We start from the raw sequence: 16,252 nt of genomic DNA, 5'->3' as shown, positions 1-16,252 counted from the left end.
AACATTAAACCTATGGCCCATTAAGGTTGATGGTCGCGTAGTGCGGGTCCCCGAGAAGCTTTTCTTGCGTGGGTCGACACGAAGATCTCACTCAAAGTAGATCTTCTTGATGGAGTTGTCGACCGGTAAGCTTTTGCCGTAAGCGGCAAACAGTCAAGGAGGTCCATGACTTTGAGACCCTTGTCTAGACCCGATGTCGATGGTCGCGTAGTGCGGGCCCCCGAGAAGCTTTTCTCATGTGGGTCGGTACGAAGATCTCACCCAGAAAAGGCTCATTTGAGGGAGTTGACGACCGGGAAGCTTTTGCCGTAAGCGGTAAATTGCCAAATGAATCGATGACTCTGGGGTCCCTATCTAACCCTAGACTACGACCGGTGAGATTCTCATTATGGAGAACAGTCAGTGTTATCCTCCATCTGTATCTCGAACCTATGATACCATGCCAACTTGTGTGTTCGACTCATGAGAACCATGCTTGTGTATCATCCATTCACTCACTCATGCATTCATGCATCATAAAAATTCAAATACAATATTCATGCATCATTCTGCATGTCATCAAACAAAAACCAGAAAACTTACCATTCTACCCTTCTATCCAGAATCATCCACAGTCAAGCTGACTTCCCGACATTCATACTACACGCGCAGCAATCAAAGATTGCTCATGGATCAGTTGGAGCAGAATCAAGCTGCTATGAGGGAGGATATGACCACTGCGAAGGCTCAGATGGGTCAGCTCATTGAAGCCCTACAAGCTCTAGCTAGGGGACAAGAGGAAATGCGCCAGGCTAATCTGAGAGCCTCTACTGCCAACCCTGTTGTTGTGACTATACCGGTGGATCCACCAGGAGGAGCTGGTACACCTGCTGTAGCTCAGCCACCTCCCGAAAGAGGTCTGGTGTATCAAAATGCTAATCAGACGTTCAATATTCCCGCCAATGGGACATTCCAACCTGAGATTGACGATCAGCAGAACGTTTTCTTCACTACAAAGGCTGACTCAGTTTATGAAGCTTTTGGTCCTTCTCCTGCTGACATCGAAAGGAGATTTCAAATGATGGAGGAGAGATTCAAGGCGATGCAAGGTCCTGATACCTTTGGGTTGGATGCTACCGACATGTGCCTGGTGCCAGACGTGAAAATTCCTCCCAAGTTTAAAGTCTCGAGCTTTGAAAAGTATCAAGGGGTCACTTGTCCAAAGACCCACATCCGAGCTTTCTGCAGAAATATTGTCGCTCATTCTAGTGACGAGAAACTCTTAATGCACTTTTTCCAGGGCAGTCTTAGTGGAGCTTCTCTGGAATGGTATATGCAGCTCGAGCGCACGCATATACGAACCTGGAGGGAACTTGCTGAAGCCTTCTTGAAGCATTATCAGTATAACTTAGACATGGCTCCCAATCGGACTCAGCTCCAAAGCCTTTCTCAGAAGCCGGATGAATCGTTCAAAGAGTATGCTCAACGATGGAGAGACCTGGTTGCCAGGGTTCAACCCCCTCTTCTTGAAAGAGAGTTGATAAACATGTTCGTGGATACCCTTCAAGGACGGTGTAGCGGTGTATTCGTCACTTTATGATTTATTGATTAAATCAAAAGCAAAGCATACAATGAATCGAGTCGCCACCGCACTTTTATTTATCCAAAGGAATGGCTAAAAAGCGAACAAAAGCCTAAGACGTTTTACACATAGAAAACTAATGAAAAGATCAGAGACCTAGGTAAGGGGTTAATTACGCAATGGGAAGGTGTTAGGCACCTAAAACGTCCTAGGTACTCCTAGGGAGCCCTTTTCACAACTTGTTGTATGAAATGTTATTTTTTTATGAAATATTTATTGTGCAAACATGGATTGAAGGGATGAGAAAAGAATATACAAGTTATTATTTTTGTGTTTGAACGGATGAACCCGTTGCCTACGTACCTTTCCATGGAAGGTAAGGATCAAAACACCGTAGTTCGGCTAAAATATTTCAAAAAGGTGAATTGATTGATTTTAAACAAAAGCCCTAAGGTCTTTCATTATCCACGGGAGAAAACTCAACCTATATCAACAACAAGTCCACCCTGTGAGAATAGCTTCGACATACTAGAGGGGTTAACCCTGTTTTCAGTATGGAAGTCTTACGGTTCGATCACTAAGGACAAGAGGCGAGATTAACATCAACCACTAAGATAATTGAGATTTGTGGCTAATGTATGAAAACTTGATTAAGAAGTGGACTTGGGCCACAAAAGCAATTGAGTGAGTGAAATTAACCAATTAGGAGTGTTCACAAAAATGAAGTCAAAGTATGATTAGAATTCAATTCAAAAGAAGTATTGTGAAAATGGAGTTTGAAAATCAGAGGCTTAGGGCCTAAGTTTCTAATTTGAAAAACAGATGAAAATGTTTGCACAATAGTTTTTTTTTGGTTTTGGGTTAACATGCAAATGGAGGTTTACAGAAACAAAAGGTGGGAGGGTTAAGGGATGTAAAACTTCTTAGATGTTCACCTCTTAAGATCATATGTAGATGATTCAAGTTATTCTTTTGGAATAGGCAACAAGCAAATAACAGATGAACAAAGTAAATGGATACCGGATGCCAATCAATGGACTTATTCCAATCTCACAAAACAAAATGGATACCGGACGCCAATCAATGGACTTATACCAATCTCCTAAAACAAAGAGAAACATGGATACTAGATGCCAATCTATGGACTTATACTAGTCTCACAAAGCAAAGAAACAAGGATACTAGATGCCAATCAATGGACTTATACTAGTCTCCTACCATATCATAGGAAACAACTGCCAATCATTGGACTTATGCTTGCCTCCTCCATGGACAAAACAAAATGTTACAAAGTGATGAACAATGTTTATGAAATGATATATAGGTAATGAAGATACATGCATAAAGGCACACTCAAGCAAATATGCACAGATGAATCAAGTAAGCAAACAAACAAGTCAATTAGCACACACTATACACAATCAATTAGGCTCAAGCAAGGTTAGGCTTTACAGCCAACTGGAATGGGGTGTTTTGAGCTCTTAACCCTAACATTGAGAGTTAGGGTGAAGCAGATGAAATGGAGATGAGGGGTGTGTCTCATAGCTCTTATCCCTGGTCAGGGAGAGCTTTGATCAATGGAAAGTGTGGGAGTTCAGAAAGTAGGAACTCTTCTCCACAAATGATTGACTCTATAAGATCTTGGGTTCTTATTCACAATGCATCAACACATTGTGTGAGCAAGGTGAATGACACACTGAGTAGCAGGAGATGGATTACAGATCTCTTTTATCTACCAATTGCCTCTTAAGAGGACTTTACCTGCTTGGCACAAAATTAAACAAGCACAAACATTGCCTCTTAAGGAGGGCTTCAGACAGTTGCCTGCCAAAGTAACATGACAGGTCTTCCAGACTACATGAAGATTAGGGATTATACCTAAGTGGTTAAGCAACCAAGCAAAGCAAAGTTCAAATGAACTTAAAGCAACTTAGGTACCTGTGGAAACACTAAACAAATCAGTACAATACTCAGACAAACAGACAACAGTCAATAAGCCACAGACAATCCCAATGTACAAAATGTATAAGCCATAAGGCAAACTCAAATGAGTTAGCATCAACCTACAAAACACACAAATGTTAGTAATCAATTGCAAACATCAACATTCACATGATGAAGCATCATCAACTATGGAACTTGGATGCTTAAACCTGAAATCAAAACTCACATGTAAGCAACAAACCACTAGGTCAAAGCCTAGGGTCGAAGATGAAGAAAAAATTCAAAACAGGAGCTGAAATTCAACACATTGTAATTTCAAACACATATTGACATATCCTAAAAAGGCTCACATCAAAATCATTAAGCAAAAGCATTTCATGAGCAAAAGAAATCAAAGACCATTTCAAAGCTCATATGTGATCATCATGAATGAAAAATTCAAAACAAAACAGAAATGATTCAAATAATTCTGGAAAAATTCATGAACATTCAAGACATCTAACATGATCAACATACAAAAAATCAGAAGAATCAGAGATCATTTCGCATAGAAATCAAGTTGCACAAGTTGAACATCAAAAGGTGTGACACAAATTGTCACACCATGCAAACGCAATCATAAAACAGAAATGGAGCATGGGAATGATGACAGTGTTGAAGATCAAGATCCCGAGTATAGGGGCCCTCATCTCAATTTCCATATCCATGCTTAGATTGTTTAGCCCAATCCATATGCTTCTGCTGCTATGGTTCCACCATTTCCGAATAATGATGCACTCTAATATGCTTATTATGGGGAATATCTTGCTTCAAATGTGCAACCTCGGGGACAAATTGTTAGAACAAGATTTTGGTTCTGCAATATATCTCTAAGTTTTGATGATAACAAAGAATGAAACAATTTGGTACCTTAATAATTTTCTCTAAGTGTGCAGCGTTCTAAGGTAAAATGAATCTGAGGAAACTAACATCTGGCATCTGACGCAGTCCAAAAAAGTTGATCCAGCATGAAGATACAAATCTGACACTGCAGTTCAACTCTGATATCTGAAGACTATTCAAGAAAATATATCTGAAGACTATTCAAGAATCTATCTGAAGACTATTCAAGAAAATATATTTGAATACTATTCAAGAATCTATTTTAAGACTATTCAAGAAAATCTATTTGAAGAATACTCAAGAGAAACTATCTGAAGACTATTCAAGAGAATCTCTAAGGACTGCAAGCTTCTGATTAAAAGACTCTAACTCCGCTCACTCTGATTCACGCTCAACAATCATCTGACTCACCAAATTAGAAACTTAATCAAGAAGTTTTCTAAGTATAGTAAAAATCTTTATAAGGAAATTATGGATCATGTTCCAAGACCTCTATGGAAAGGAAAAAGAAGTTAATAACATTAATTCCCATAGTTGGCAAGAAATCCCCCTTGATTTCCCTCCAACGGTTCATCTCAAAGTACTATATAAAGGCCTCATCACCATATACTGAAGCACACAATTCGACAATACACCTCGATCTAAAATACTTAACATTTTTCATTGTTCTAAATTGTGTGTACACTGCTTACCTAGAAGCATTAAGGCAAACATTTATATTTCTCTAAAATTGTTGATATTCCTCAAGTGACTTGTTTAAGTCTGTAGACTTGAGAGGGCGAAGAGATTGTTAAACTCTTAGACGTTTTTGTAATTTATTGGATTAGTGGATTAAGTCCTTATTAAAGGAGAAATCACCTTGGCCAGGTGGACTGGAGTAACTTTGATTTTCAAGCAAACCAGGATAAACTTCTTGTGTTGCTAGCATTTACATTTGTGTGTGTAGTGTTGCTATAATTTTAATTACTGGGAAAACAATTCAAACCCCCATTTCTTGTTTTTCTCTACCTTCAATTGGTATTAGAGCTTCGGCTTTGTTATTGATTTTTGATTCAAACACTTAATAGTGTAGAGAGATTCAGTGTGAGAAAAATATCATGGCTAACACAAATGAAAGAGATAGCTACAACGTTAAACCTCCAGTTTTTGATGGAGAAAAATTTGACTACTGGAAGGATAGAATTGAAATATTCTTCCTAGGCTACGACGCTGATCTATAGGATAATGTCATAAATGTTTATGAACCACCCCTCTCTGCTATTGGTATTTCTATTCCAAGAAGCATAATGAGTGATGATCAGAAACATGATTTCAAGAACCACCATAAAGCAAGAACCATCCCGTTGAACGCACTTTCCTACAACGAGTACAAGAAGATCACCAACAGGGAAACAACCTAAGAAATCTTTGATTCTTTGAAGATGACTCACGAAGGTAACAATTAAGTTAAAGAGACTAAGGCTCTGGCCTTAACCCAGAAGTATGAAGCCTTCAAAATGGAAGAGGATGAAGTTGTTGAAGTGACATTCTCAAGGTTCCAAACCTTAGTTGCAAGACTCAAGGTTCTGGATAAAGGATATACTACAGCAGATCATGTCAAGAAGATAATCAGAAGTCTTCCGAAGAAACGGAGACCTATGGTCACAACCTTGAAGTTATTCAGGGATCTGAACAGGATAAGCCTTGAAGAACTTATCAGCTCCCTCATAAGTCTTGAAATAGAGCTAGAGGAAGATGAACCTCAAAAGAAAAGAAAATTTATTTCCCTAAATTCTAGATCATAAAGAAGAAAGGCAAGAAGGAACAAAGCCTTTAAAGCTAAAGAAGAACAAGACGATGACTCTGAGAATGAAGACTCTGATGATGAAGAGGAATTATCTCTTCTTGCTAGAAGAATCAAACAACTTTAGAGAAAAATAAATAACAAATTCAGAAGGCCCAGACAGAAGGGAGATCATCCATATTCAACCTCTAGAGGCCGACTCAACAAGGAAGTGACTTGTTACGAATGCAAAGAACCTGGACACTACAGAAATGAATGTCCAAAGTTAAAGAAGGACAGGTCCAGAAAGGAAAGTTTCAAGAAGAACTCTTTCAAAGAAAATCAGAAGGGACTCATGGCAACATGGGACAAATCTAAATCTGAAGCTTCAGAATTTGATTCTGAAGAGGAGCAAGCAAACATTGCATTCATGGCCACCACCTCTGGGAGTTCATCTGAAAGAGAGTCTGACTCTGAAGAGGTATTATATGACTTTTCTCGCTCTGATTTTGAAGTCTGTTTATCAGAATATCTGAGCTTGTATCAGAAGTTTTGATAGAAATTCAAGAACCTGAAAAAGGTTCATATGAAGAGACTGTTGAAGAGTGTGATAAGCTTGAGAAAGAAGTTTCTGAACATAAAGAAAATAATTTTATTCTTGAAAAATAAAATGAATTTTCAACCAAGAAATGTTCAAAACTTGAAGAGACTCTTTCTAAAGTTCCACCTACTTCTGACACTATCATATACAAATATGAAAAAGCTTTTCAGAAATTTCTGAACAACAGACTTGAAAGAAGCAAAATGGCTTATATGATCTATGGTGTTAGTCATAATAAGAAAAGAGGAATTGGTTATGACTCTGATCAAGATGATCTAAAACCTTTTATAAAAAACAAATCGAAATCTCCTTTTTCTTATCATTATACACCTGCACAAATACAGAAGTTTAATAATGCTAGAAAACCCAAAGTTTTCAGAAACTCTGGGAGAACTAATCCTAAAGGACCCAAAAGATTATGGGTACCAAAAGATAAAATAGTATATGTTGCAGATATCATGTGCAACAGAGTTAAAACACCAATCATGGTACCTGGACTCTGGATGCTTGCGACACATGACGGGAAGAAAGCATATGCTCCAAAACCTGGAACTTAAAGATGATGGCTTTGTAGGCTTTGGAGGAAATCAGAAAGGAGGATCTGGAACAGTTGGTAATGGATCTCTTCCCTCTATTTCCGATGTCCTCTATTAATGCATAAATTGTTATCCATAAGTCAATTAAGTGATAACAATTATGATATAATCTTTAATTAAAAAAATGTGAAAAGCTGTTAATCAGAAAAATGGCCCAGTCCTTTTCACTGGAAAGAGGAAGAACAACATTTAAAAAATAAAGCTTTCAGATGCTCTTTGTGAAGCATATCAGAAAGGAAAATTTTCTAAAACAACTTATCACGAGCGCCGGTTCATCTAGTGCTTCGTATATAACCTTTTAGAAAATGAGTGACGATCCTAAAGGGGTGTACAATAGGGCGCCTATTTTTATCGGTGAAAACTATAGTTATTGGAAAGATTGTATGTGTATCCATATCAACTCTATTGATAGGAAAGTATGGAAAGTCATCCAAGATGGTCCTATAGAAATAACCATGACCAATACAGATGGTTTTCTTATACCTAAACCTGAAGCACAATGAAATGAGGAAGATGAGAAAAAGTACAACTATGATTGGAAAGCCAGAAACATACTCATCATCGCCTTATGTGTTGATGAGTATTATAGGGTTTCCCATTGTACTAGTGCTAAAGCTATGTGGGACTCATTGCAAATTACCCATGAGGGAACCAATGATGTCAAACTAGCTAGAATCAACACCTTAACTCAAGAATTTGACATTTTTCATATGGAGGATAGTGAAACCATTGCCGATATGCAAAAGAGATTTTCTCACCTAATCAATCGTGTTAATACCTTAGGATTGGCATTAATTTTGTAAAACAAATAATGTAATCATCTTTGTTGTTTTAATATGTTAGGTTGAAGAAGTTCAACATCTGGACCAACATGTCATGTACGATGTCACGACATCATGCCTGTGACATCGTACATGTGTAGAAAAACGGAATTAATTAATTCAGTATATATTCTGGGATTAGTGAGGATATTTGGTGAATATCCTAACTCCCATGTGGAGGTCTTAAAGACTCAATCAGAATATATAGGCTCTAAATATGGAGATATATATGGAGAGATTTTAGGAACTAAAAGATTGAAGACCTTATTTGTAGCAGAAAGTTTCTGCTGAGTTTGTAACAGCAAAGAAGAAGTTTGCTGCGATTTCTGAAGGCCCAAATCCAGTTGGGTGATTAGGTTATAAATAGCATATTGTAACCTAGTTTTTGTAAGCCTCTTAGAATGAAAAATTAGGGGTGTGTGTGAGGTAAACCTCCCAACCTGTGGGAAGGTTACCATGTGTTTCTCAGTGTTCAAAGCTGAGAGTATTTGTAACTCAAAGCCTGTAGGTAAGAGTTGTTTGTTCTTGAATGAAGCTGTGAAGCAAGTTCAAGTTGTTTAACAATAAATTGTATTTGTAGTGATAGGAATGGAAACTGGAGGTTTCTATCTAGGAGTTCCTAGGTATAGATTGCATTGGGTAGGGATTAAGTGAAGAGTTGTAAACGAGGGAGTTTAACTCTGAATTAATATTGCTGATAGTGGATCTTCTTCCTGGCTTGGTATGCCCCCAGAGTAGGTGATGTTGCACCGAACTGGGTTAACAATTTCCTGTGTTTGTTTACCTTCTGCATGTTATAATCCTGTCTGCCATAACTCAGCTTGTATTTCAGTCTGCTTATCAAGTTAATAAAAGACCTGATACATAGCCTTCTGTTTGAATGTCAATCAGAATGTTTTAACATTCATCATTAACAACATATATTGAATAATAGGCAGGTTGGTTTTTCTGCTTCAGTTCAGTATTTATTTCAGTCTGGTTATCAAGAGGATAACAGACCTGGGCAAAGGATCATTGTGAAACTGTCAAACTGGATGTCTTGACAGTTAGTCATGTATGTTGATACTGAAGTAGAGACTGGTTAGTCTTTTGCAGTACAACAAATTTAGCACAGTCGGTTTTCAGGGACATAACTGAATCAGCATGAGGTTTATGTTCTGGTTGTCAAACTGAATGTTGTAACATTCATTCCTGACAGCATGTGTTGAATTGTAGGATGATTAGTTTTTCTGTTTCAGTAATTCTCTCAGGCTAAAATCCAGGAAACTAACAACTGAACTACATGTAATGAACCTAACAAATAGCCTATTTGTTAGCACCCTAATAAGTGGAAATTAGATTAACTTGTTCAACCTTTATTTTAGGAAATACAAGTACAAGGCCAGCAAACTGGATTAATGTAACAGATGATGTCCAAATCACTATTGAGACATCTTGCTGATAATTGTGTGGGAAAGTAACAGAAGTGAGAGCTATGGTTGATCTTTGCTGAGTCTTTCTACCAGATGCACAGAACTAGGTGTTCCTCCATTCTAGGGTGATATAGAAGCAGATGTCGTGACATCTGTGAACATGTGTATATTAGTACAGGGTTGAATTTGTATAATTGTCTTGCTGTATTAGTTACAATGTTGGATCAGATGTCATGACTTGGAGTAGAACATCTGAATTCTAACTACGCCAGAATTTCAAATCGGTTAAATCCTCTTGGTAGAACTACCCCTAATGATGTTGCTACTAATAAAATCTTAAGATGTATTAAGAACATTGGACATGGCAACATTGTTTGGCAAACTTCAAGAGCATAAGTAATAGCTCATGAACCTTGAGAAACATGAGAAGAGTCAAAAGAAGGAAAAGAAGGAGAAAGCTAAGGATACTGAAAGGAAGTCTATCGCTTTAAAGACTTCAAGATATAATTCATCCACCAATGATGCGTGTAAGAGTGAATCAAGTGATAATGATAAAGATTTGAATGAAGACATGAGGCTATTCGTAAGGAGGTATAACTGATACCTTAGAAAGAACGAAGTCCAACACTCGGATGAAAATCTTATCAACTATAGAAGACAATCAAAATTCCCGAATGGAGAGGAAGGTAAGACAACTAAGTCAAAAGGATCATGCTTCAATTGTGGAAAGGCCGATCATTATAAGCCGGACTGTCCCTTGCTGAAGAAAGACAAAGGAAAATACAAGCATCACAACAAATATAGCAAAGCTAGAAGAGCATACATTGCATGTGAGAGCGATAGTGAGTCCTCAAGCAATGATAACTCAAGTGATGAAGAAGAAAACGCTAATCTTTGGCTTACAACTTATTGAATGAAGAAAAAGAATGTAAGACATTCTAAATATAATCATGTCGATAAAATGTCTTATTGTGATTTGCAAAATGCCTTTAGTACTCTACACAATTAGGCCAAGGAAGCTTTCAAACGCCTAGCCTCAAATAAGAAAATTTTATGCTATTTAGAAAAGAAGATTTCTGATTTCGAAAAGGAATTAGAAACTCTCAAGAAATCTATTATAGAGGTTACTAAAGGAAAAACTGAAGATGGTAAGGGATTTTGGTTTGGATGGTTCGAATGTGAAACCTATCACATCTGGCAAAGAGAGGTTAGAAGTCTTTAAGCCAAACTAGACAAGACTTTACAACCTAAAGTTACCTTTGCTATTGATCAATCACATTTTAGAAGTAACATGAATAATCCTTATCAAAAATACACTTATGTGGTAAAGGATCAAGTTAGCAAAATCAATTATCATCCTAACTTAAATTGTTTATATTGTTGCAAAAGGGGACATACTATTGCTAAATGTCGATTTAGGAGATTTCTAGTCCCTAAAGGCATTTTTCAATGGTTTACCAAATGCAACCAAAGTTTCACTAACACACTAGGACCCAATGAAAATTGGGTACCTCCTTCCCTTGTTTAAATTTATAGGTGGAATGTCTTGAGGATACAGAGAGAACATGGGTTCTCGATAGCGGATGCTCAAGACACATGACGGGTGACATCTCCTTGTTCTTTGACTTTGTGACAAAGAAGAAAAGGTTTGTAACCTATGGTGATAATAACAAGGGAGCTATACTCGAAAAAGGTAGTGTAGGTAATCCCTCCTCTACTACTATCTTAGACGTCCTCTTAGTTAAAGGCCTTAAGCACAATCTCATTAGTATTAGCCAATTATGTGACAAAGGATATAAAATATTATTTTCAAAAGATTGTTGCATGATTGAACATAATGATAATAAGAATGATGTGCTTAAGGGATGAATGGAAAATAATGTATACATGCTTAACTTAAATGAAGTATCTTTGACTAGCGCTAAATGTCTCGTCTCCATGAGTAAAGACTCGTGGCTTTAGCATAGGCGATTAGCACATGTCAACTTTTACTTGTTAAATAAAGTTGTCGCAAAAGATCTAGTAGTCGGTCTTCCCAAAATCAAATTTTCAAAAGACCACTTATGTGATGCGTGCCAAATGGGAAAGTGAACAAGGATCTTGTTTAAATCTGAAAATATTGTTTCCACAATGAGACCCCTTGAACTTCTCCATATGGACCTTTTTGGGCCATCTAGAATTAAAAGTCTAGGTGGAAACTACTATGGTTTTGTTATAGTAGATGACTACTCCAGATTTTATTGGACTATCTTCTTAGCAAGTAAAAGTGACACTTTTTCTGCTTTTGAAAAGTTTACCAAGATGTCTCAAAAAAAAATTGAACACTAGCATAGTTACTATTCGAAGTGATCACATAGGTGAATTTGAAAACCACCTCTTTGAGGAATTTTGTGAAACAAACAGTATTGATCATAACTTTTCCGCTCCAAGAACTCCACAATAAAATGGAGTAGTGAAACGTAAAAATAGAATTTTAGAAGAGTTTGGAAGAACTATGATCAATGAAAACGGCCTTCCTAAATACTTTTGGACCGATGCCACAAATAAGGCTTGTTATATATGTATTGAATAGGATACTCATTCGTCCTATTCTAAACAAAACTCCTTATGAATTGCTAAAGGGAAGGAAGCCTAATGTTTCATATCTTCATATCCTCGGATGTAAGTGCTTTGTATTAAACAATGGTAAATAAAACCTTGGTAAATTTGACTCAAAATCCGATGAAGGTATCTTTCTTGGATACTCTCATTCTAGTAAAGCATATAGAGTATACAACAAAAGGTTACTTATTATTGAAGAATCCGTGCATGTTTCCTTTGATGAATCTTATCCGATAATTGTCGGAGAAGGTACTATTATTGATGGTGCAGGTGTTCCTTCGGAAGACATAATAAAAGATCAAGAAGAAAAGCATGTTGAACCCCATCCGGAAAAAGCTTAAGAGGAGCCGGATCAAATTTCCGAAAAGAAAGAGGAGGATCATTCTATTAATAACAATGATCTTCCTTTGGAATGGAAATCTTCTAAGGATCATCCCATCGATAATATTCTAGGAGATATCTCAAAGGGAGTTACCACACGGTCAAAGATAAGTAACTTTTATTATCATTTCGCTTTCGTCTCTCAAAATGAGCCTAAAAACTCCAAAGACGCATTACTCGACGAACATTGGTTTTTAGCAATGCAAGAGGAACTTAATCAATTCAAAAGAAATAAGGTGTAGGATCTTGTTCCCCCTCCACGAGACCATCGAGTAATCGGAACTAAATGGGTGTTTAGGAACAAGTTAGACAAAAACGGAGTCATAACTCGCAACAAGGCTCGCCTTGTTTCTCAAGGGTATAACCAAGAGGAAGGCATCGACTATGAGGAAACTTATGCTCCTGTTGCCTAACTCGAGGCTATACGCATTTTGCTTGCCTATGCTTGTTCTCAAGATTTCAAATTATTTCAAATGGATGTTAAGAGCGCTTTCCTAAACAATTACATTAATGGAGAGGCCTATGTATCTCAACCTCCCGACTTTGAAAACCATGAGCATGCTAACTATGTCTATTAGCTCGAGCGTGCTTTTTACGGTCTAAAACAAGCCCCTAGGGCATGGTATGAGCGTCTTAGCCAATTTCTACTAGAGCAAGGATTCTCAAGAGGGAAGGTTGATACTATCCTTTTTATTATGCGTAAAGGAAAACACTCGATTTTAGTTTAAGTCTATGTAGATGACATTATTTTTGGATCTACTAACATAAATTTGGTCAAGGAATTCTCTAAGTTGATGCAGGGAGAATTTGAAATGAGCATGATGGGGGAGCTAAATTACTTCCTCGGACTTTAAATCAAGCAACTTGAAGAAGGAACTTTTGTGAGCCAAACGAAGTATTGTAATGAGCTACTTAAGTGCTCTGATATGGCAAACTCCAAAGTAATCGACACTGCAATGCCTACTGCTGTTTATATGGATCGGGATGAAAATGGTAAGGCCTTAGATATAAAAAGGTATAGAGGTATGATCAGATCTCTCCTTTAACTTACCACATCTCGACCAAACATTATGTTTAGTGTATGTATGTGTGCTAGGTATTAATCATGTCCTAGGGAATCACATTTAAAAGCCGTCAAACGCATACTTAGATACCTCTGTGGTACTTCAAAGTATGGACTTTGGTTTTCTAAGGAAAGTGATTTCTCTTTGGTTGGCTATTCCGATTCCGACTTTGCCGGTTGCAAATAGGATAGGAAAAGAACCAGTGGCACTTGTCATTTTTATTCAAATTCCTTAGTGAGTTGGCACAACAAAAAGCAAGTTTCAGTTGCTTTGTCAACAGCCGAGGCGGAATACGTTCTTGCGGGTAATTGTTGTGCTTAAATTTTGTGACTTAAACAACAATTACTCGACTTCAATGTTCAACTTGAACGTATTCCCAATTTGTGTGACAACACACATGCTATCAATTTAACCAAAAATCCTATACTACACTCGCGCACTAAACATATTGAAATTCAACATCACTTCCTTAGGGATCATGTTGAGAAAGGTGATGGTTTTTTTGAGCATGTTGATAGCAAGAATCAACTTGCCGATATCTTCACAAAACCACTTGTGACAAAGCCTTTCTTCCACATCCTTAGGGAACTTGGTGTTCTCGATATCTCGGATCACATTTAAATACATATATTATTCCTGTCTAATCCTTGATTTATAAGTGCGGCTATTTGAGGGCACTCTTCGTCTATCACCATTGGAGGTAATATCGTTCCTATCCATTTGACCTATATTGATCAACTATGTGCGTATTTACTTGATCTATGTAACTCTTGATGGCATTTGATGGCTTGACCTAAGTTTGATCAACTACTATGTTTGAATTATACTTGAACTTTCTTAGGTATCATATCTACTGTATTTAGTCATTTGTCCTAAAGTTTATGCTAAACAAATATGGCAATGTTATTTACTTATTTCTCTTTATTTCGTGTAATATTTATGCCTATACTTCTTCCATTGACTTCATGTTATGTGCATGGTTGTTGATGTCTATATGTTGTAAAGTCGTTAACTAAGTGCTTCTGAATATCTTTATTTCATGTTGATCATTTCATTGTTTCTTTTTGATGTTGTCAAAGGGGGAGAAGCAATAGAAACAAATACAATAGTTGATTTAGCAGAAGGATAATAGCAGAATGTTTGAAGGCATGCATAAAATTAGGGGGAGGATGTCTATAAAAGTACGTGATTGTGCCACGGTTTACCATCATAAAAAAGGGGGAGTATGTGAGGGCAAATATGCCTAGTCCTTATTTTAATGATGTCAAACCTTTCTAATCTCCCATAACGTGTACTTTGTGTTGGTGTAAGCCCTAGAGGCCAATACTTTTGGTACTTGTATCGAATTATTTATTAATTATAAAAGGCTTTTTCTTTATTATGTTTGTTTAATAAAGTCCCTAGAATAGCTAGTCCTTTTAATGTATCAAGTATGACTTAATCATGAGATCACATTAAACATAAGGACACTATTCTTAAAGCATTCGTAGTCGAGCTTTATTGTGAAGTGGGATAACATTAAAGCATTAAGACTATTATGTTTGTAGACTGATGATCACATCTCATGGATCATGGATAAAGAGTTATCAAGTCTTAAACATAGGTGTGAATATTAAGAGTAATATTTATACTGGATTGACCCCCTATGAGAATACTATATAGAATGTTATGCAAAATGTCATAAGTTATTCTCATGGTGATAATGATGTATACCACTCTTCGACCTGAAACCACTATGGACCCTAGATGTAGAGTCGAGTGCTTTATTGCTGATCCAACATTGTCCGTAACTGGATAACCATAAAGACAGTTGATGGGTACTCCACAAAGCATGCTGAGGGACATGAGTGACCTAGATGGAATTTTCCCATCCTGCATAATAGGATAAATGTCTATGGGCCCAATATTGAACTGGACAAGGATGACACGGTCTATGCCTTGTGTTCAATATAGACATAAGGGCAAAAGGGTAATTATACACATAATTATTATCACAGAAGGACTTGTCAGATCACATGACATTTTCGTGTCTTGGGTAGTAGTGATGTGTTGCTAGATACCGCTCACTGTTTATTATGTTAAATACGTGATTTAATATAATTGCCAACGCCGCGAAAACCTATAGGGTCACACACAAAGGACGGATTGATGAGAGATAGAGTAATTAAGGAATATTGTAATGTACAGTTTCCTTAAGTGAATTATAGAACATCGTAAGGTACGGTGTACTTAAATAGAATACGAAATATGGTAAGGTACTAAATACTTAAGTGATTTTGGCATATTATAAGATATGGGCCATATACACTTGAGTGGGCTTTTTAGCTTGCAGCCCACACAAGTGGTTCTATAAATAGAACCTTTGTGTAGAAGCATTGTCACTCTTGCTTGCAATTTCGTTTCTCTCTCTCTCACTCAAAGCCTTCATTCGTAGCAGCTAGCACTGAGATTGAAGGAATCCGTTCGTGTGGACTAAGTAGAGACGTTGTCATCGTTCAACATTCGTGATCTCCACAAGAGGTAACGATTCTATCACTGATCATGCCCATTCGTAAGGATCACTAAATGGAGAAATTTTAAATTCCGCTGCGCCTTGGATGGAAATTCTCCTTCAGTGGTATCAGAGC

General features: G+C 37.2%; 1 protein-coding gene across 1 annotated transcript in view; it reads left to right on the top strand.

The window, feature by feature from the left end:
• Positions 1–667: 667 nt before the first annotated feature.
• Positions 668–16,252, top strand: part of LOC127137273 (uncharacterized) — a 140,940-nt gene continuing 125,355 nt past the window's right edge. Inside the window, exon 1 of the mRNA XM_051063743.1 lies at positions 668–1,559. Within this exon, the coding sequence (XP_050919700.1) occupies positions 668–1,559 (892 nt within the window). The remainder of the gene's footprint in view (positions 1,560–16,252) is intronic.

This window comes from Lathyrus oleraceus, chromosome 4 (assembly GCF_024323335.1).
Source record: "Lathyrus oleraceus cultivar Zhongwan6 chromosome 4, CAAS_Psat_ZW6_1.0, whole genome shotgun sequence".
NCBI lineage: Eukaryota > Viridiplantae > Streptophyta > Magnoliopsida > Fabales > Fabaceae > Lathyrus > Lathyrus oleraceus.
This window is presented reverse-complemented; position numbering and strand designations above follow the sequence as displayed.